At 49.8% G+C, this 22,258-nt stretch overlaps 1 protein-coding gene across 3 annotated transcripts in view; it reads right to left on the bottom strand.

The window, feature by feature from the left end:
- The window catches only part of ARRB1 (arrestin beta 1), a 67,746-nt gene that overhangs the window by 32,786 nt on the left and 12,702 nt on the right, over window positions 1-22,258 (bottom strand). The window contains exon 1 of one of the 3 annotated variants that reach the window (XM_039848059.1): window positions 1,337-3,172. The exons of the other annotated variants lie outside the window; for them this stretch is intronic. Within the exon in view, the coding sequence (XP_039703993.1) occupies window positions 1,337-1,341 (5 nt within the window). The 5' untranslated portion in view covers window positions 1,342-3,172. Of the gene's footprint in view, window positions 1-1,336; window positions 3,173-22,258 lie in introns of those variants that run through there. 3 annotated transcript variants of the gene reach the window in all.

Raw genomic sequence — 22,258 nt, forward strand, 5'->3', positions numbered from 1 at the left:
CACAGAAATAGGCAAATACCACAACCCGAGCTCCTTTTGTTCCTGGACAGCCAATTGTCACCAGTGCGCCATTGGGTGTAACTCTGAGTAGAGAAGAGAAATTCACAGGCCTGGTGGATGCTTCTAAGTTACAGCCCAGGAAGACAGCTCAGCACCAGCCTGCTGTATGCGTTGCAGAACAAGGATCTGAAACATGGCCACATGCATAAACTCTACACGCTTCATACACACACACCATGCACACCATACCCACCCCACACCTACATCCTACACATAAACCCTGCACATACCCACAGACACCACACGCACATACTACATCTCACAGAAATACCACACACCCTACACACATACCTACAGACACCATGCCCACATATACACAACACATCACATGTCACACACATATGTATATCACACCACACCATAAATACATTGTACACACTTGCCACATACATCTACACTTCACACATACTATAACTCACACCACATGTATACCTCACACAGACACTTATACATACCACACACACACAGACACCACACACACAAATATTAAGCACACCCCACTACATGACTGCATCACACTCCCCACACACATCTCACATACAACCTCACACACCTATACCATACATGTACCCCACATAAATACATATGCTCTCCAACAGCAGCCCTCTAGCCAACAGAAGACTAACTCAAATAATGAGAAAATAAAAGAAAAACAGTTTGGCCGACCACATTCTTGAACGTTTGAGCACTGTCACCTTTACTACTTCCTCATCTGTGGCCCACCTTTCCCCATGTACCCCCACACCCAGCCTGCTGTGGTAAAGGTCTGGACACCCCCCTGGGAGCACCGCTCAGTGACCCCATCTCAGAGCTCAGTCCCCTTGGCTACTGGAGCCCTAGCTGAGTGGTCGCCCACCCTGCTCTGTGCCCGGCTCTCTATTGGCTCTGGAGCTGAGCCTGACTGGCTGTGGTCTTCAGAGTCTGGCCTCCACCCCTTCCCAGAGCCCATGACAAGTAGTTCCCTGGACGACTCCACCCACTCAGCCACTTCAGCTGCCACCAGATGCTGGTAAGTCCACTCCTCCATCTCCAACCAGACCTTCTCCGACCCTACACCCACCAGCTTTAGGACATCTCTACTCAGATGTCCCCCAACTTCTCAGACAAGTTCCAAACAGACTTCCTGTCTGCCTATGACTGTTCCTCACCTACGCACTCTGCCCCTGCCTGCTCCAGAGGTCAGCACACAGGAAGTGCTCAAGGCACATCTCAACAATGTAAAACCTATAAAGAGAAGAAAAACATACTTCCTCATGAGGCAGATAGAAAGTCTTACCCCATTTTACAGATGACAGCCCTGAGTCTCTTTGAAGTTAAGGGGCCAGCCCAGCAGCAGCAGCCAAGGCAGGGGACCCAGAACAGGGGTCTGCAGGCGGCAGCCGCCTGGGCCAGGCAGGCCCTGCAGGATCTGCTCTCTCTAGCCCCAAGCGAGGGGGTTAGTTACAAAGAAAAGGAAAAGGCGTTCCTGATATGCGTCCTGTTTCCTCTCCTCCTCTGGGCTTCTCGGGCCTTGGAGGGCGGATGTCTCTGGGCTGGCAGTGCTCGGCCTGCGCAGGCTGGCTGAGGGTGAGGGTCTCCAGGGTCTTTACCTCCCCAGCAGTCTGGCCTCACAGAGACAAGGGCTCCCTGGAGTCAGCCTGGGGCAGCCAGTGGATTCTCGTCACAGCCAGGCGCCTCCTGTCCCTCTGACTCTCTCATAAAGGCACCTCCACAGGGAAGCCTTCCATGTCACCCTTACTTGCTATGGGGACCCCTCTACAGTCCCCTTTCTTCCCTTCCTTCCTGCACCACAGCAGCCAAGCCCATCACTCTGCCTAGCTCTCTGTGGCTACTGCCTATAGACTTGGGCTTCCCATGAATCAGGTGGGGAGGACAGGCAAAGACAGAGACCATCAAATGAGGCTCCTTGAGTGAGAGTTGACAAGAGGAGCCTCCCCACTAAATAGATGGAAGAAGTCAGATCTCCTCTATAGATTAAAATTTCCCTGAGGGAAGTGGCCATGACTCCTCCATCAGATAGGAGGCTTCTGCAGGACAAAGGTCATTTCTCATTCCTCAGATAAGGAGCTGCAGGAGGACAAGAGGGCTATGTCTCCTTCACCAGATAGGAGCCCCAGAGAACAGGAGCCATGTTCCCCTACCAGACAGAAGTCTCTCTCCTGGAGGATAAGGCCATGGCTTCTCTATCAGACTTAGAGCTCCCAGAGGGAACAATCCCCATCTGCTGCCCCAACAACAGATGCCAGAACAGACCTGTGCTCGGTCTAAGGCACAGAGAAGGGCTTCCTTCTGGGGCAGAATCTGGGTGAGTCTTGCCCACATCCTCCCTTGCACAGGGCCCCATGCCAACTTCTCATTCATGCCCTCAACTCAGCTCAAGCTTCCTCACCATCCTGAAGACAGCCATGTGTCTGGGCAAAGACCAGTGGCTACCTATCCTGGCCAAGCCATCGACTTCTCTAGAGATAGTGAAGTGAGCAACTGGGAGATCCCTGACAAGAGAATTCCCAGGACAGGCCATGTACCTAGCTTTGGTCTTGATGTGCCTAGATATATGTGCTGAATGGGTCTCTGTTCTTGGCTCTGCCACTAAGGCAAACCTCTTCCCCTGTGGCCACTAATCACTCTCCTCCCCAATCTCCCAACTCTGTTAGTACTCACCACTGGCTAAAGTGGCAGGAGGCATTGGGAAGAGGGGACAGCAGGGCCTTTCCCAGGTCCTGTCTTGAGGACATCACTGGCCTTCCCCAGGGGGGCCATCCTTGAGCCTGGTCTAAGCTGCCTCCACAATCGTTTTTCCTACATGTGCCAGCTCCGGGGAGCTGCTATTAGTTAGCATCGATCCACAAAGCGCTTTGCCTGCACATTTTATGAGTTCAGCCTCACCCAGGCCCCAGGGAGCTGGGAGCAAGAGGTGGAAATGAGCAAGCCCAGGACACTGGGCAGAGCGAGAAAACAGCTGAGCCCCAAGACCAAGGCCCAGACAAGCCCAGGGCCCGCACTCAGTACATGTTAGCCAAACGTGCGTTTGCTGAAAAGCAACCTGACTGGACTTGGTAACTTAATCTGGGTTTATTTTCTTATCAAGAAATAATAATAATGATAATGATTATAACTGATGTTTATTAAGTGTTTAATACAAGCTAGGCACTATTCTAAACATTATATTAACTCATTTAATCTTCCCAAGAACCCTATAAAGTAGATACTCTCATTATCCCTACTTGACATATGAGGAGACTTAGACACAGAGATGTTAAGTAACTTGCCCAAAGACACAGAGTAGAAAATAAGAAATATACCATCTGATTGGTAAATTAAGAAGTAAAAACATAACAATGCTTCTGAATTTTAAAAGAATTAGATACTATTGAAAGATACAATTTATCCTACGTATGTTCCAAACCAAATGTATTCATTATTAGACATATTGTGGTACAGTTTAGGATGTAAGAGATTCTATACGAGAGTAGTATTACAATGTAAAACATGTGCTTATTGGTCATCTCAAAATCATAGTCATCCTTCTTTTGAAACTTTTAGCAGTAGTTTTATTAAAATTTAGGAATAAACTATAATAACAATTAAGATTTGTCATGTATTTGCCATGGGCTAGGTACTTTATATGTTTATCATGTTTAATCTGGAAGACAACTCAAGGGGGAAATAAAAGGCATTATTCCCTCGAGGCAGGCTTTATTGTGCCTCCAGGATGAGGGTGCCTATTTCATACACCTCCTTGGTGGGTGTGCCACCTCCCTCCCACCCCAGGATGGGAGCTGTTCCAAGCCAGAAACGTGCTTGGCACAGAGAAGTTGCATCACAAAGGAGTTAAGAGATTGGGGTTGGGCAGGCCTATCGCTTCATCAGCCTGGATTTCAGCTGTCTGGAGTGTTAAATGAGGCCCTGGCACACAGTTGGAGCTCTGTAAGCTGTGAAAATACTAACCACAACCACCACCACAATAAACAGACTGGCTGGTTGGCCTTGGACAGGTCTTTGCCCACCGTAGGCTTAGCTGGCTCACTGGCCCTCAGTGGGGGTCACGTTACCTCACAGGGGCCTGGACAGCGGAGAGGAGATAATGGATATGAGGAGTTCCTGGGAGGCCGGAGTGCTGGGCAGGACAAGGATGAATTATCGAGCATTTTTAAGAAATGCATTTCCATTACTTCCAAGAACACACAGGTCTGCAGATGAAGTGGTAACAGTGAAGCCAGCCAAGAGCAGCTGTCTGTGAGGCAGTGAGCAGGGAGGAGCATTCTGGGGCACATCCAAACCTCTTCCCAAACCACACCCTGGGGCTTGGTAACAAACACCCCCATACTCACCCCAAACCCTCCGTGTGTCCCTCAAACCAATTCACTTTCTTTTTCCTGGGGCATAGTAAAAAACCTGCCAGGAGGATAGTGCTGGCCCCTTCCTTATCTATCAACCTGTCTGGAGTGACAACTTTGGAACCACCTCCACATGTCCCAACCTAGATGCTCATTTTTCCCTGAGCCCAGGGACGCAAAACAAATGGTGATGGACATGAGGAAGAGCAATTGGGAACAGGGTCTGAATCTCTATCCTGTCACTTAATGGTTCCTCACTTTACCTGTCCTTACCTGGATAATGGGATAACATGAGCAACCTCCAGGGTATTGAAGGGAATGAACAAGTTGATGTCTGCATATGGCACATAGTCCAAGTTTGATATAGAAATGGATTAGTGCACTTGGAAGTGCCAGGGTGAACAAAGCTATCCAGGGCCCTGCCTTCATGTGGCTTAAAGTCTAGTAGGGGAAAAGACTTAAGTAATCACACATAGCCACACATAGTGGGGGTAGAGGAGCCTTTGACTACCATGCTTCATTCATCTTCCATCATTTATTTGGCACTCTCTGTGTATCTAGTGGACCGTACATAGGCACTGGGACATGGGCCCCCTGGGGGCATTTAAAGTGTGGTGGATGAGCTTATAAAACATGCCGCTTAAAGTCCAGACACTCCCTCCCTTAACACTCTCCTACTCCCTTGGCTCAGGTTTCACCCTCATCAGGAAACTTCACGACCAACATAGCCCCCTTAGTGTCCTGATTATCAGCAGGAGGTCCTGGGCAGTGGGCATGAGCATTCCCATCACAGAAAGAGAAAGGCCTTGTACCTAGATGTTTTGAGCTTGGACTCCTGTGAGTCAGTCATGGGGGCCTGCTCAATTCTAAGGGTTGGACTGCCATGTGGGGACCTTGCCCAAACCAGGCCCTGGGAGGCCAGCTCCTTCGCCATCCTGCCTCTGTCTGTCACAACTATAGTGACCTTGAGAAGCAGAGGGGTTTTTGGTGAATGCACTGCCCACATATGATCGGGATGACAGATGCACAAACCAACAACTAGTCTGCAAAAGGTACCACAAGATGGGGTTATAAAAAAGGTGACAATAACTCCTGGGGGGAGAACCTCGGTTCTTCACACACAGACAGGGGCTGCTGAGGAAGTTATAGAGAACAGAGAACAGCTGAGCTAGGACTTAAAAGATTAAGAGTTTGTCAAGGGATGAAAGAGAGAACATTAAAGCTACATACATATGCACGGAATTATACATTCTTATATATCAGAGTGTACATTTCAAAGCACTATCTCATTTGATTCTCTCAAATACCATAATGTTATTACATTCTTCCTCCCCATCACACACACATACACACACACATGCAAGTAAAAAAAGTGAGGTGCAGAAAAAGCAGATGATAAGCCCAAGGACAAATGGTGACTGCCTTGTGAGCAGAATGAAGGGGTAGGGATGGACGTTGGCTGAGATGGCCCTCTTCTCATGAAGGATGGTGGTTATTTTTATCAGGCAGCAATCCCTTTCTGGCCTCTGCTGGTCTGTGGCACCCTCCTCCCGTTCCCAACATACATACCGGGCCCCAGGGCCTCTCAGAAGGGGCTCTTGCAGAGGGACAGAGCGGCATGGCCAGGGCTAGGCCCAGGAGGCAGAGAAAGAGCCAAACATTCTCTAAGGTCCAGCTTGGAGGCCCTGCCTCACCCTCTCCCACTAATCCTGAGTACTGATAACTTCAACCTCTCCCAGCGTAAATTTATTCTGGCCTCTCCTCGCTCCTTGTCCCTTCTCTCACAGCCACCAGCCTCTCCCTCTCCTCCCTCCACCCCTCGCCCTCCCCAGGGATCAGTGAGCTCAGCCTTTCCCATCAGCCATCACTGGGAATGATGGGAAATGCTCGTCAGGCCAGGAACCGACAGGAGGCCTGCCCTGGCAAGGGAGGAGGAGAGAGGGAGGCTTTTTGAGGGCAGCTGAGGGCTTCCTGGGAGCAGGGCTCAATTCTGTTGCTTCCTAGGAATTCCACACTGGGCCAAGGGCACAGTTGGCCTGTCCATACTGCACACTCTAAATAAGGTGGGATCCCACTGGAGCTGGATGGGGCCTCATTTTATGGATGAGAAGACAGGTCCAGAGAAAGGAGGGAAAGAAAGTGTACTGAAAAACTGACTGCCATGTCCCAGGCACTGTTTGAACGTTTCGTGTCTCATTCAATCCTCCCAACTGCCTTGCAAGGTATGTATGATAGGCTGAATAGTGGCCCCCCGAGATGCTACATCTTAATCCTGGGACTTTGAATGTTAACCTTACATAATAACAAGGATTTTGCAGATGTGATATAGTTAAGGATCTGGAAATGGGGAAATTATCCTGCATTATCTGGGTGGACCTAGTGTGATCACAAGGGTCCTTATAAGAGTGAGGCAGGAGGGTCAGAAAGAGAAAAGGTAATGTGACAACAACAGAAGTATTGAGAGACTGGAAGATGCTACAATGCTGCTTTAAGATGGAGGATGGGGCCAGGAGCCAAGGAATGCAGACAGCTTCCAGGAGCTACAACAGGCAAATGAATGATACTCTCCTAGAGACTCTGGGGAAAAAAAACAGCCCTGCTGACCCGCTTCAGGACTTCTGAGATCTAGAACTGAAAAGAATAAATTTGTGTTGTTTTAGGCCACTAAATTTGTGGTAACTTGTTACAGGAACAGTTGGAGACTAATACAGGAGGTAGTCCCAATTTCATTTTACAGATGAGGAAACTAAGGCTCAGGAATGACACATGCCTTCCTCAGGTCCTGCACGCTCTCCTCTACAGCACACTGGTTTGCTGGGAATCGCTTTGGGCTCTTAAGGCTGGAGCCTCTCGGCCAGTGCTTCAGGGTCATGGGGAGAGTCTGAGGAGAAAGCAGGGGTTTGCTGCTGCAGGGCCAAGGTTGAGGGCAGGGAAGGGATCAGGGGAAAGTAAAGCTTTGCCTCCAAGGGGTTGTATAATGGCTGGGCCCTTTTGGAGCCAGTGATTGAGTCCTGCCCTGCCCCAAACTGTGAAGCAGGGAGGCATGTGACACAGAGGAAGGGCCTTAGCTATACGGCTGGGCTGGGTGGGCCTGAGTATTTGCAGGATTAACTGGGATTAGATGAAATCTCCCCATGATCTTTCTTTGATCCTCATATAATTCTTGGGAGAAAGGCTCTTAACCTTCTTCCCACATTACTGGTGATGAAAATGAAGTCCCAGGGTTAGTGACTGGTCCAAGTTCTCATAGCTAGTAAAAAGTCAAATCTGGATATTTATAATGACTGACTTAATGAAAAGCATCCCAACCATGACTAATAGCTATTGAATGCTACATGCCTGATACTGTGTTAACTCAGGCTGGCATTTTCTCAGTCATTCTAGAGGCAAGCCTGATCAATCTGTCTTCTGTCTAAAGTCTCTTAACTGCTCCTCACAAACCCTTTGCAGTCTGGCCTCTTCTCTCCCTTCCAACCTCTCCTCCCATGCTCCCCTACCTCTACTGCCCCTCTCCCCTACTCTCCAACCACACTGCCCTTTGGGCAGTTTCCCAGAGGCACTAAACTCTTTCTAACTTTGGAATCTCCCACAGGGCTCATGCCCCACCAACCCGAATCCACACACAGTTGTAGTAAAGAAACCACATGTTTTGGCCACTCCTGCTCCTCATGTGTAAGGGAGAGGGAGCAGGGCCCAGGGTCAGCCCCAGATGGCAGGAGGCCTGGGAGGCTGGAGCTGAAAGGGCCCGAGTAAGCAGGTCATTTCTACACAGGAAAGGCAACAGCAGCCTGCATGTGGGACAGAATGTGTGGTGTCACAAGCTGGGGAAGCAAGCCCTCCCAGAAACGCAGACCCCAGGACACCAGAAATGGAGGTAGGGGGCCTCGAAGAAGTCAGATCCCACCCCTCAGGGCGCACATGGCAACTTAGAGGCCAAGAGAAGTGAAGGACTTGCCCCCGTCCCACAGTGTAACACTATGTGAGTCTGTTTGGGATAGTGGTTAAGGCTTTGGGGTCACTAGCTGAGTGACCTTGGGCAAGGAGCAAGTCAATGATTTACCTCTAAAATGAGAATAATAATAGTGCCTCTCCTGATGAATGCATGAGAAGAATCCGTGCAGTAAGAAGTCTATGATAAATTAAAGCTGCTTTCACCATTGAGAGAGCTGGGCCTGAACTCATGACTCCAGATGGGGGCGCTCACCCCTCTCCGTGCTGTAGCTGGTGGGTTTAATTTAACCCCCAGGTTAGACCCAGAGGGAGAAATGGGTACTTAGCTGTCTCCAAAGCCACTGCTTCTGGACCCCCAAAGCTGATTAGTCCTTCATCTTGCCTGATCATCTCTAGGAAAGGGATTATCAGTCTCACTTTTCTTACAGCTAAAGAAAGGACTCCCTCACCCCAGTCCCCGACTCCTCCAAAGGAGCAAGCCTGGGCTAGAGGGGATCCTAATCCAAACCTGAACTCCCCACTTCCACATGAATGGAGGGAAAGAGGACTGAGCACTTCCTGAAGGTGGCGCTGTGCTGGTGGGGGGCTTCAGTGCAATACCTCACTTCGACCTCACCACAGCCCACTGAGAAAGGGTTATGAGGCCCTTTTTGCTGAAGAGGAAGCTGAGGTTCCTGAGCATTAATAACTTGCCTGCCTGCCTGCGGCACCAGCTGGCAAAAACACATTCCTACACTGCTCCAGGAAGCATCTAGGAAACGGCCCGTTCCTATTCTAAAGCACTGTGGTCTAGAGCAGTGGTCCCCAACCTTTTTGGTACCAGGGACTGGTGATCCTATGAAATCTAATGCCTGATGATCTGAGGTGGAGCTGAGGCAGTGATGCTAGTGCTGGGGAGAGGCTGCAAATACAGAAGCTTCGCTTGATTGCCCTGCTGCTCACCTCCTGCTGTATGGCCTGGTTCCTAAGAGGCCACAGACTGGTACCGGTCCACAGCCCGCAGGTTGGGGACTGCTGGTCTAGGGCCTTTCTGAAGGGAAGGAACCCAGAGCAGGCCCTGAGGCCTCAAGGCTGCCTTCTAACTCACCTTCAGCCCCTGTGGCCCATCTCCTCCCTCCAGGCCTTATCATCACACCTCAGCCTCCCTCCCCACAGAGATCTGTCATTAATAACTAGGAAAAGAACACATTATAATGCCATTGCCTCTATCTGCACAACGCTGTCTACCCCAACACCGAGTTCACATCCACTTCGTCTCACTTCATCTCAGATTTTTACTTATTAGGCACTTCCTCAGAAAGCCTGGTGACTCTCAACTAGGTCAGATAACCCATTAGGCACTCTCGGAGCACTTCTCACAGTGTGCATCTCTGGCAGGCTGTCTCCCTGCTCCAGAACATAAGCCCCATTAAGCCAAGCACAGTGTCTGGTTGCTGCTGTGTGGCCCCCAGAGGTGTGCCCAGCACTGGCACACGGCCTCAGGAAGCCACTCTCTACTTGCCTGGGCTGGGCACTGTGCCAACTGCTAAACCGAGGCATTACATTTAATCCTCACGATTACTCCAGGAGTTGGGGACTATAACCCTGGGGACAGATGAAGACAGTGAGACTCAGAGAGAGGAAGTTACTTCCCCGAGGATACCCAGCTGATCTAGAACATGGCTGGGACCAGCACCCAGGACCAGCCACATAATTCGTGAGCCCAGTGCAAAATGATAATGCAGGGCCCCTTGTTCATATTTCAAGAGAGACAGAAGAGCATTAAACCATTCGTAAAGCCCTTCTGAGCTCAGGGCCCTGTGCGACTGCAGAGGTTGCAGCCCATGTAGCGGACCCTCGTGTTCTGACTCCAGACTCAAAACCAGGCTCCTCCCACTGAGGTGCCCTTGGGCATCTGTCTGTAAGGCAGTGGTTCTCACGCTTGAGCACTGGTCAGAATCACCTGAGAGGCTTGCTAAGACCCAGCCTTCCAGGGCCCACCCCCAGAGTTCTCATTCAGTAGGTTTGAGGTGGGCCTGGGAATTTGCAGTTCTAACTGTTCCATTTCTAAAGGTGATGCTGATGTCGAGGACCTAAGACACTGAGACCCACTACCCTGAGAAATGCATATTTAACAGGGGCATTCCCAATCCAGGACCTTGTGGAAGGAAAGATTTAGGGATGGACTATCAGGGCTAAAGATGTCCAGAGTCCTTAAATTATGCTCAGTCCAAAAGGCCAGCCCTGCTAAGAAGGAGAGCAGTGTGGGATAGGAAGAGGAGAAAGGAGGAAGGAAAAAGGAAAACTTTACACAAGTTACCTTGTTTAATTTCTGTAACAATCTTGGGAGGTATCTTCTATTATCTTTATTGTAGAGGAAACCATAGTATAAAGAATTTAATAATCTGCTCAGGGTCACAGTCAGGAAATTATGGAGACCACAGTTGAACCTGGTTCTATTTTGCCTGTTGTCATGAAGCCTGCTTCAACCAGCTGGCCCTGCCAGGTTCTAATCCCACAACCTGCTCGGCCCAGGGGCACAGAGCCAGTAACCTTGGGATGCATTTACACAGTCTTAAGCCCTGGCAAGCCCCCAGGGCCCCCCTCTTCCACTGCCTGCCTAGCCTCCAAGCCCAGGCCAGCAGCACAAAGACATGGGACCCAGTTGAGGATGGCCTTGGAATTGCTGGCATCATTCCAGAAGGCCAGCGTGCCCACTCCCAGATCAGAGGTTCTTCCCACATCCAGGCCCTTCTCTCCAGCCTCCCCTCTAGCCACTTCCCCAACATACCCTAAACACCATCTGTTTCAGAGTCTGCATAGGCCGTCTCTCTGGAATGCCCTTCCAACCCTGCCTATCTGTCCAACTCTTACCCACCCTACAAAAACCCAGGTCCGCTGTATCTGCTCTGGGAAGTGCTCCCTCAACACTTTGTCCTTCCTCGAGGCTTCAGCATGCCACTTTCTGCTTCCCTGGATGCTCCTCCAACCATTCATTTTACAAATATTTGTTGAGCATGTGCCCTGCTCTAGGCACAGTGCAAGGTGCTGAGGATACAAGGCCCAGACTGAACTCCGTCAGGCCAGGGCATGGGTTTGCTTCACCCTGTGAACCTCTGCCAGGAGGGGCAGACAGAGAGGGGGCCAGTGAAAGTCCCCAGAAGGTGATGGGACCTCATCTGGGGATTTGAAAAGGTGGAGGGAGTAATGCAAATTCTACATTTCAAGCCACTGCCAAGTTGTGGGGAGCAGCTCCCCAATGCTCCCACGCCAGAAGTAAAAATCCTTGGCAAAGCAGAACAAAACTACTACCAAATGAACACAAGGCATGCTATGTGCCTCTGTGCCAAGGGGCTGTGTTGGCTGTGGGCTGCCCCAGGAAACCGAAGCCCAGATGGGGAAAGGGATGAGCCCAAAAACCCACGCAGAGCAGGAGGTGGCCCTGGAGTGGCCCTGTAGCCTCTTCTCCCAGGAGATGTGGGTTTTAAATGGTGGAAGAAGGAGGTGGCAATGTGTCCCCAACCTGAGGGTCGTGCCCTGCAGACCCCTCCTCTGGGCAGAAGGTATTATGGGCACACTCTGGAAAGCCACAGCCCACATAAGTCTCACGTGGGAGATGATGACTGGTGTCTGCCCAAGGAGGGGAGAGGCTGGAGTGGAGCCAGGCTGGCAGAGGAAACATCTTGAGAGGGAAGCGGGAGGAAGGGAGGAGGAATGAGAAAGGAGGAAAGAGCCAGACACGCAAACACCTCCGCCTAGTCTTTCCAACTAAAACAGAATCCCCAGTAGAATGAACCTGTGAGGAAGAAGCCAGAGATAGAAGCTGAGGCCTCAGAGGGGCAGGTGGCTGGGAAGGTGCTAGGGGCTAGAGCCTCTGGAAGCTTTAGGGGCTGGGTTGCCCTGCCAGCGGTGGGGGTGGTGGGGAGACCCCATCAACCACCAGGGCCCCCTCAGCTTTATACCCAAAAGGCCAAGGCTCAGGAGGAAGGGGATGTGGGCTCCACCTGGTCACTCCTACTGCTCCTTCAAGGCCCGCTCAGGTGTCAACTCTTCCCAAAACCCCCAGACCTGGCCTCTGGGCTGGCTGGGCTCCAGTACAGGGAATTACCACAAACTCGGAAAATACTGATCCGATGGCAGAGTTTAGGCCTAGCCCTTAGAAAGCCCACAGTCCAGTGGGAAACCCATGGAATTCAAAGGAAGGAGTGTGGGCACTGAAGCTGCTCTGGGCTCCCAGACAACCAGGGGCTAGCAGCCACTTCAGGCCAGTCCACAAAGCCACAACAGAGGCCTTTTCTCTGATAGGACACACTGCTGGGATAAGGAGTCAGGAGGAGCTGAGGGTCTGAGGAAGAGGGAGGCATCATCTGTCCCCCGTTCTCACTACTCACACACTCTCTCTCTCTCTCGCTCCTGGGAGCTGGGGGGCTTCCAAGGACCGGGGTTCTGATGCTAGCTCTGGGACTTGGAGAAACCCCTTGACGTCTGTGGGTCTCTCCATTCCCTCGCCTGTACAGTGGGGCTCTCCTATTCCATTCCCCTCAGGGTAGGGAGAAGGTGAAGAATGGACCTCCAAGCCATAAGAACTGAGGCCTCTGGTACGACTTCGGCACGTGGGAGAGAGTCCCACCCGCATCCCACCCCCACCCCATCCCTGGCTGGCACCCCCTTTCCTCAGACCTCCATATGGTACAGCCAGCCTGGGAGATGGGCTGTGTTCAGAAGAATAGGCAGCCAGGCTTGGCACCAAAGAAGGAGAGTGGCCCCAAAGCAAATCCACTTCCTGTCCAGGGGACTTTTCTCTCCTTCTCTCCCTCCTTACTCATATGTCCTTACCACCACTTGAGAGGCTTTATTGTGATGATTTAAGTCTAGGCTTTCCCTCACAATCCTCATCTGACTGGCTCTAAGCTGCTGGAATTTAAGGCTCCTTCTTTCATTAAATTTCTTATCATAGTGAACCAGTCTGCCTTGGTTGAAACCTCCATTTGCTAAAAGCCATCAGTCCAGTGACTCCTCCCCACTCAGCCTGTTTCTGCCTCTGTGAAAAAGGGCAGACAATAGAGCCTATCCTAAAGGGCCGTTCTGAAGATTAAATAAACATAGCGCCTGGCACCTAGTAATACATTAGTCTATTACTATGAATAATATTCAACAAATATTTGTTGAATACCTATTATGAGTCAGACACCATTGGCCACCAGGGACATATGGTTGACTAGGGCAGATTTGTGCAATGGAACCTGTCTACATGAAGTTTCCCTTCCGGCTAGTAGGAAGACAATAGGGCCCTGGACTGTACAACTCCAGAGGGTGCCATGGCACAGATCACAAAGCCAACAGCATCCCCTGCACATGTGCAACACAGCAGCCCTGCAAGACAGACATCGAACAAATAAACAGCATGCGGTAACTGTTTTGATAAATGATGTCAAGTGCAGTGCTCCAAGAGGCCAGGATGGGTGACCTGACCAGCCTGAAAAGTTGAGAAGGCTTCCTCAAGAAGTAGTATCTGAACTAGGAGCTAAAGAAGCAGCAGTAATAATTTTGGAAGAGGCGAGGAGTTCGCATTGAGGCAAAACAAGACAAAACAAAACAAAAAGGACCTGCAGGTTGAAGGCTCTGGGGGAAGAAGCCAGACTCACTGAAGGTACCTCATGAGGAAGATCGATAGGCTAGGCCAGCAGTGGCCGGGCAGCAGGGCCTGGTCACCGACTGGCCTCGGTCAGGGGTTGGGATTTTACTGTCGCCGTGATAAGACATTGGTGGGGTTTCAGCAGGGAAGGGACATGATGTAGTTACACTTTAATATGCTCATTTTGGCTGCTGGGTGGAGAATGGAAGGGCTGAGAAGATAGAGTGGACACAGGGAGACCAGTAAAGGAGCAGGATCAATAACAAGATTACTCTAGGTTCGAATCCCCTATCTGCCATTTATTGACTGGAATAAAGATCACGACAGCACCAGGATCCTTGGATTGTTAGGCAGATTAAATGAACAACTTCATGTATATCAAGAACTTGGAATAATACCTGGTCCACAGAGAGTGCTGTGTGTTTAGCTGATATCATTCATCCAGGTGAGAAATGAAGGTGGCCCAGATTAGAGAGGTAGCAATGAAAGAGAGACAGACATGGCCAGATTCCAGGGACAATATCACCAGCCCCTTTGCAAGCACCCAGCTGCTCCAGCCCCTTAGCCAGCTCCAAGCACATAAGAGACCCTGAGCTAGAACTGCCCAGCTGAGCATTTTCCACATTCCTGACCCACAGAAACCGGGAGGTAAGAAGATGAATATTGTTGTTTTAAGCTACTAAATTATTGGGTGATTGGTTAGGTAGCAAAAAGATAAATGGAACAACTCATATTGAGAGTTACCTGGAGGGAACCTCCTCTCCCTACCACCCCCAGGTAAGAAGCTCACTTTAGGATTAAGAAAGATGTGCAGGGGTGGGGAAGGAAGGTGGCAGCCGAACCTGGGACCTCTGCAACTTCCAGAATTCTGCCCTCAGGAAGTGACTGGATAGCTTCAAAGTTAATCACTTCAGCATTATTTACAAGAGTAAAAAACTGGAAATAATGTAAATGCCAAATAAGGGGATGGTTCAGTAAACATGCACATCCACATAAGGAACTTTTTGTGTGGTTAACAAATACGGAAATTAAGATAAGTTAATGGCATGGGAAATGCGGAAGGAAAAAAGTCAGTAATCCAAATGTCACATACAGGGTAAGCCCAGCTGTGTATATGGGGAGGTGCTGACTACACCGAAAGGGAGGCAGAGGCCCAGTCCTTGAAGGCTGGAGCCCAGGAAGGACCCCCTGACTCCCAACCCAAACCCTACCCTGGCTGGCCAGCCCCAAACACTGTCCATGCTTTCTCCCACTTTCATATAATCTTTCTTACATTCCCTCATAATCTCAAATGTATAAAAGAAACAGCACATGGTTATTCTCTGAAGCATTTATCTCAGTCTGTTGAGAGGTTGCTTCCAGGTGTATCTGCTGTCTATCTCAAATAAATTTTTATAAAAATTCAAAAAGAAAAGTCTGTCCACTTTTTATAAATCAAATCTCAGCAGATGTGACACCTCAGGCCCAACTCAGTTCTAAACACAGGCTAGTGAACTATGCAGCTCAGAGGTCTGGAGGTTGGAAAACACTGGGAAGAACCCTGGAACGCAGCCAGTCTGATCTCTCTGGTATCAGGTAGGGAAACTAAAGCCCAGGGACTTGCTAAGGTCCCCACAAACCCAAGGCAGCAGCCTTCAAAACCCAGGGCGTTTTCAAATGCCATGAAGGAGGGCTGCCTGGTTCTGGGGAGACAGTGCCTGCTCAGGCAGCTCTGGAGAAGCAGGTGATGAACACTTTTCTTTAACAGCTGAAGCTGTAGAAGCAGCAAGGGGAAGAGGGTGCTGCAGGTGTGACTCCTGCACCAGGATGTGAGGGAGCTCCTGAGAGCAGGCCCTGAGTCATGCTCACAGCTGTGTCCACAGAATGCAACCCAGGGCCAGGTTCACTGGGGGTGTTCAGTAAATGAACAAATAAATAACAATGTGACTGAGTGAGAATAACAGCAGCTAATACTTATTATTCGGTACTTTGTGTCAAGCGCTAATCTAAACACTTTACAGATACTAACTCGTTTAATCCTCAGGAAAACTTCCAGGTTTCCATAATAAAAGATTAAGATTCCCATAATAAAAACTTTATTATTCCTATTTTATAGGTGGGGAAACTGAAACAAAGAGGGATTAAAGAAATTGTCCAAGGCCACACAGCTTTGAACCCCGGCAGTCTCGTTGAACCCTTAGTCTTAACCATCTGCCACACTGCCACCCACTTGACGTCTTTACCCTGTCACAGCTGCTCACTCCTGCACCAGCTTTTCCCTAGTAGCCTCACCCCAGCACCCATGTTTCACCCTCGGTATCCTTTCCTAACAGATGTCACCTTTTTTATTAGCAATTTTAAAAAATAATTTATTGGCGGGGGAGGGGGGGTGGCGGTGAAATTCACATGACATAAAAGTTACCATTTTAAAGTGAATAATTAGTGGCATTTAGTACATTCACAGTGTTGTGTAAAACCACCACCGGCTCCAAAACATTTCCATCGCTTCACAGTAAAATCCTTCACCATTTCTTCTCCACACCCCTCCCTTCTCCCAGCCCCTGGCAACCACCAGTGTCAGTTTTCTATGTCTATGGACTATCTATCCTGGACATTTCATGTAAGTGGAATCATATAATATGTGACCTTTGCGTATGGCTTTTTTCATGTAGCACAATGTTTTCAAGGTTCATCTGTGTTGCAGCGTGAATCAATACTTCATTCCCTTGGACGACTGAATACTATTTCATGGTATATGGATAGACCATGATTTGTTTATCTAGTCATCCACTGATGGACATTTGGGCCATCTGTTTCCCCCTTTTGGCAATAGCGAATAGTCACTGCTGCCTTTTGATCCACAACATGACTCCATGAGTAAGGGCTGTTGTTCTGTCTCATTCCCCCAGAAGGTGACACTGAGATTCATTTGTGGTAGAGATGGTGACTTGGACTGAAACCCCCTACCTCCCAGACAAGAGTGTCTTTCCCTATGTTCTCATCTCCCAGCAGCCAGTCACTCATCCCCCGAGTCGCACCTTTCCTGGGCATCAGTTACCACATGCCAGGCTCTGGGCCAAGTGCTGGCTCAGGCTAAGCCCCAGTCTCCACTACAGCCTGAAGCCACAGATACAGGCTTCTGCCCAGCCCCGGCGTTCCAGGATCCAGACACATCATGTTCAAAATGAGTACAGAGGCAGGAGTGCCCTGCTCCTTTTCCTTCCTGGGTCAGCTTTGCTCCCTGCAAAGACGGAAGATGGAGGCTCCAGAGATCTGCATAGCAAGACTATCCAGTGGAGAGGAATTGCTAGACTGGAAGGGCCTTCGGGAAACATAAAACTTACAACCCTGGAAAGGGGAGGGTGTGTGGGACCAGGACAGCCAGTGAGGGCCTCCCTTGCCAATCAGTCATTTTGCCTCCTAGACATGAATGCACTAGAAAAAGCCCTTTGCTACTTGTCTTCACTATTCCTTCCTGCTATATAACCTGGAACCAAACCTTCTCTGAGCCTTCTCTGCTCAAAGGCAGGGGCTCAAGGATCAAGAATTCTCAGATTCTAGGTTTGGAGGAGTGGGTCAGCCTTAGAAGGCCCTTCCTGTTGAAGATTACACCCATTCAAGTATAAGATGGTGCGGCTATGACCACTAGAGGTCCATGGAAGCCACCCCCTTCCTGGCCTTCCAAGAAACAGCCTTCTGCCACACATTAGCCTGTTAATGGGACCATCCTGAGGGAGTATCTGACATTCAGTATGGGCACAAAAAACAGTATCAGCCCTCCTCAGGTCCCCTTCACACATGACAGGGGCCCAACAAATACATGACGGATTGATGAATGAATGAATGAATGAATGATCAATCCTTTGGTGATTTCCCAACTTCTACCCTGTCTTCTCTAGTCTATTTTTCTACACAGCTACCACGTGAACCTTCAGGTCCTGCCTGCCCGGCAATTAGTTTGCCTTGGGCAAACTAATTAATTTAGCTGAGCCTTGATTTCCTCATCTGCAAACAGGGACTCTACTTATGGGGTAAATAGGAAGATTTTAAGAGAAAGCACATACCAGCACCTCAAGGGCTAAGCTATTGAAGGAAAATGTTTCTCTTTGGCTCCTCACCTCACGCCACCCCTCCCAACCCTAATCCTTGAATCTCTCTCTGTTCCAAAGGCTGGAGGGAAGAGCCTCACCCCTGGGCTGGCCCCTGGCTGGATGTAACTGTTTACGCCAAGCCCAGCCTCCCAGGGACAAGTTATTTTCTCTGCTTGTAATTAATTGCAGAAGGTCGGCTGGGTAATAAACTCTGCCGGGGAAACATAAACAGTTTGCACAGAGCTCCAAATCCATTGTGAGGCCAGCAGAGAGGGTCTGGGGAATGGAATGTTCTCCCCGGTCTCCTCCTAGTCAGAGGTGGTGAGGACGTTGAAGGGCAGAAGTGGAAGGACCCTTGGAGAGCATTTGAAGAATTGCAGCTGACATGATTTGGGCGCTTACTTTGTTCCAGGCACAGCCGAGCACTTCTCTGGGACCACTTTTTTCTCCATTTTAAAGAAGAAGAAACGGAAGCTGAAAGAGGCAGGGTGACTTGCCCCAACTAGACAGTGGCTGGGCTGGAAGAGATACCTAGCCTGAATTCAGAGAAGAGAAAGAAAAGGACAGCCATTCATTCAACAAAAATGCACATGTGCCCTTTGTGCTAGGCACTGGGACGTGGGGACATAGCTCTGGCAGCCCTTGCATTCCAGTGGGGAAAGACAGATTTTAAACGTTGACCAAATAATGATTTGATTACAGGGATGCTAAGAAGAAAGGAAACAAAGTCGCTTGTACAGAGAATGTCACTACAAGTTACAAGTGGCCATTGGAACTCTGAGGGGCAGAGACCACACACCAGGCCTCAGCAGGAGCACATAGTAGGTGCACAGGAAGTGAGTTTCTGGCTAAAACTCAGCCCTCTTTTCTTTTGGCCAGTGCAGCTTCTTGTCAACCAATTCAAGATACCTCGAAGGTACTGTGCCAGGGCTGGGGGTATAATGATGGAAGACTAAAACATAACCCCTGGCCCCAGGGAGCCTACAGTCCAACTGGGTGCTAGCACAAATGGGTAAAGGGGTAGAGTGCAAGACAGGTTGATGAGGGTTATGGGACAGGAGAAAGGGACAATCAACATTTATTCAGCACCTACTAGTGCCAGGCTCTGTGCTAAGCCCTACATTATCTCATTTAAGCCTTACCACAGCCCTGGAGTGGAAGGGAGGATATTATCACCCCCATTTTAAAGATGAGAAAACTGAGGTTCAGAAAGATTACATAACTGTCTGAAAGTCATAATCATAAGAAGCAATAAGAGTGGGATTTGAAACCTGGCCTGACACCAAAGCCCATGTTCTTTCCTCACAGCCCGCACCCCAGTCTCCTCCCTCCCAACCCTGAAGGGGGCACTTAAGTCCCAAGGGCCTGGAGGCAACCCTTCCCTGATTCTGCAAGGGGAAAGCAGCGCCCTCTGCTGGCTCGGCTTCCTTTCTACACAGGGAAGGTCAGCTCTGCCTGCCTGGGAACTTTTCTGAGGCACAAAACTGTTCAGGCTCCTCACCCACCTCCTAACCACCACCCAGGAGAAGGAAAGTCAGTCCAGACTTCCACCCTCCCCCTCTCCCCACAAAAGGGCCACTCAGTTTACAACAGCCCCTTCCCAGGGAGCTGTACTTCACAGTTTATAAACACTTTCACCCTCTTAGCTCATCCGAGTACCACCACTGCAACCCAGCAGCCTGAATCCCCAGCAGCCAGCATCAGGCACAGCACAGCACTGGTGAATTTGAAAGACAGCAGAACTGGCTCCATCCCAGTGGAAGGGTGGGCTCCCCTGAGCCATCTCCATCCAGCTTCCACGAAAATTTACTGAGTTCCCACAACAAGCCTGAGGATGTACAGGCAGTTTTATCTGTGGCACATTATCTAAACCTTCCTACAGCCTTTTCAGGTAGGTACTATGTCCACTTTGTAGATGAGTGAGACTGAGGGAGAGGCCTTTCCAGTCTCTTATTTATACAGGAGGCAGGAGCTTCAGGCTTAGCCTGGCCCAGAACTGGCTCCCAAGATGCCTTTAAAGTCCTGCCTCAGCAGGAAGGGCTCTAACTGATGATCAGGTCCACAAGGTGGAATGAGATCTCTCTGAGGACATGCGGCAATGAGGTACCACCATCCTGGCACAAGGGACCACCCAGCCAGACTGGGGGCAGATCTAAGCTTGAATGGGCCTGAAGCTCATATAGTTTGGAAGCCTCCTTTAAAAAAAAAATAAATAAAAGTAAAAAAAAAAATCTTCCTTTTGCACATTTCACAAAACCTCTGAGCATGTAGACACATGGCTAGGCCTTGGAAAGGGCCCTGGAGCGTGAAGGGCCTGAAGCTGCAGCTGCACCAGCCTCATGGTGAGTCTGCCTCTGGGCTGGAAGAAGGATCCAGAGGCGGCTGGGTACAACCCGCCTTCACAAAGGCCCTGCCTCCAGCCCAACAGACGGACGAGGCTCCGGGGCTCCAAGGCTCCGGAGGACACTCCTTCTTGTCACACATCCTGCTGCTACCAAACCCTCCCTGCAGTTGGTCCAAGTCTGACTGTTTTTCTCTCTCTTACCATGGTTTCAGAAGAAGCAGAACCCATCTGAATGCAGGGCCTGCCCGCAGGGTATGTGTGCACATGCAGACAGCACCACTGTATTTCTTTCTGATCCTGGAGCACATACCTGGGAAGATCCTTTTATGTCTGGGTGGGCAGAGTCAGCCCCCACCTGTGCCTGAAAACCTGAGCAAGCAGGAGTAGCTCTGTCGAGAACGCCATCCCCAAATATTTGAAGAGTATGACATGGTTTACCAGTGTTCCCACATCCCACATCCTATTTGGCCCACGTAACAGCACTGGGAGGTATGCAGAGCAAGTTTTATTGTCCCCATTTACAGAAGGGGATAACAAATGATACTTGTTGTGTACCTACTATGTGCTAGACATGCCATGGTGCCTTCCATAAGTGACATCTTATAGACACCCTGGCAGGAAAGGCTGTATCCCCATGGAACATGTGGAAAAACTGAGGCCTCACTCCATCTCTGGGCCTGGGCCTGAGGATGGGGCTGCAGCCCTGCTCTTCCAGCCTCTACCCAATCTCATCTCAGTCTGGAGTGAACAGCTCAGAAGGCAGTGGGCAGACACTCTGCAACACAGTGGGTCAGGCTTCCAGCTTCTGAGGCAGAGGAGCAGCTGCGGGGGTCGCTATAGGCCTTTCCAGAAAACGTGGAAATCAATGATTGCCTTCTCTCTGGATGTGTCAGAGGAAGAGTGCATGAGCCTTGGAAGCCTGAAATATGCTTGAAGCAATAGCCTTAGAGACTCAGGGTCTTGTGTCTCCCCATAACCTGCGAAGCAGCAGAAGTCTCCATTCCTGCTTTCCACCTGCTAGGCCTTCCAGACCCTTCACAAGGCCTCTCCTCTCACCCACAAGCCAGCTGCCTAGCACTTCCTCTTGCTCGTCCAAGTCCAACCTCTGTCCTTCCCTCATGATTCATTCACTCGTGCATCTGCTCCATAAAGCTTTATGAAGAATGTAGCATAGACTGACCAATTGTCTCCATTTGCCCAGGACTGAGGGGTTTCTCAAGATGTAGGACTGAACAGCCCCAGGAGAACTGGGATGCTTGACCACCCTAATGTACCGTGTGTCTGGCCCTGTACTGAGGACACACTGGACATGGTCACTGCCCTTAGCAAGCTTCCAGTCTGAGAGTAGGTATCACTCAGTGAGGAACCACTGTCAAAGCCACCTGCTCAGCACCTCACACACATTATCAACCGCAACCTTATAACGAAGGTATTATCTCCTCTGTGGTATACATGAGAAAACTAAGGCTCAGAAAAGTGACGCGACTGGTCCAGAGTCAGAGCTGTAAGTGACATGCCAAGAGTTGAATTCAGACCCAGTGAGACAGATAAATGAAAGAGCAGGTAAGAAAACAGAAAAATATAAATACATGTTTTATTTGATTGATTTTGTAGCCCCAATATCTGGCACATCCTGGAAGTTCAGAAAATGTGTGTGGAAGGAAGAAAGGAAGGGAGAGAGAGAGGGAGGGAGGGAGGGAGGGAGGGAGTAGATGCCTTATTTAATCATCTCCAGACTGGAAAACCCCAACCCCCAATTCAAAATATATACATTTCCCTTTTCACAGTCAGTTTCAGCTGTTTCCTTTCAGCACCAGGGTCAGGAAGGAAGTGAGTGCTTCTCCTTTGGGTCAGCAACTCGGAGCTCACTTCCTCCAGGGAA

Source organism: Pteropus medius, unplaced genomic scaffold (genome assembly GCF_902729225.1).
Source record: "Pteropus medius unplaced genomic scaffold, Ma_sr-lr_union100, whole genome shotgun sequence".
NCBI classification, from domain to species: Eukaryota; Metazoa; Chordata; class Mammalia; order Chiroptera; family Pteropodidae; genus Pteropus; species Pteropus medius.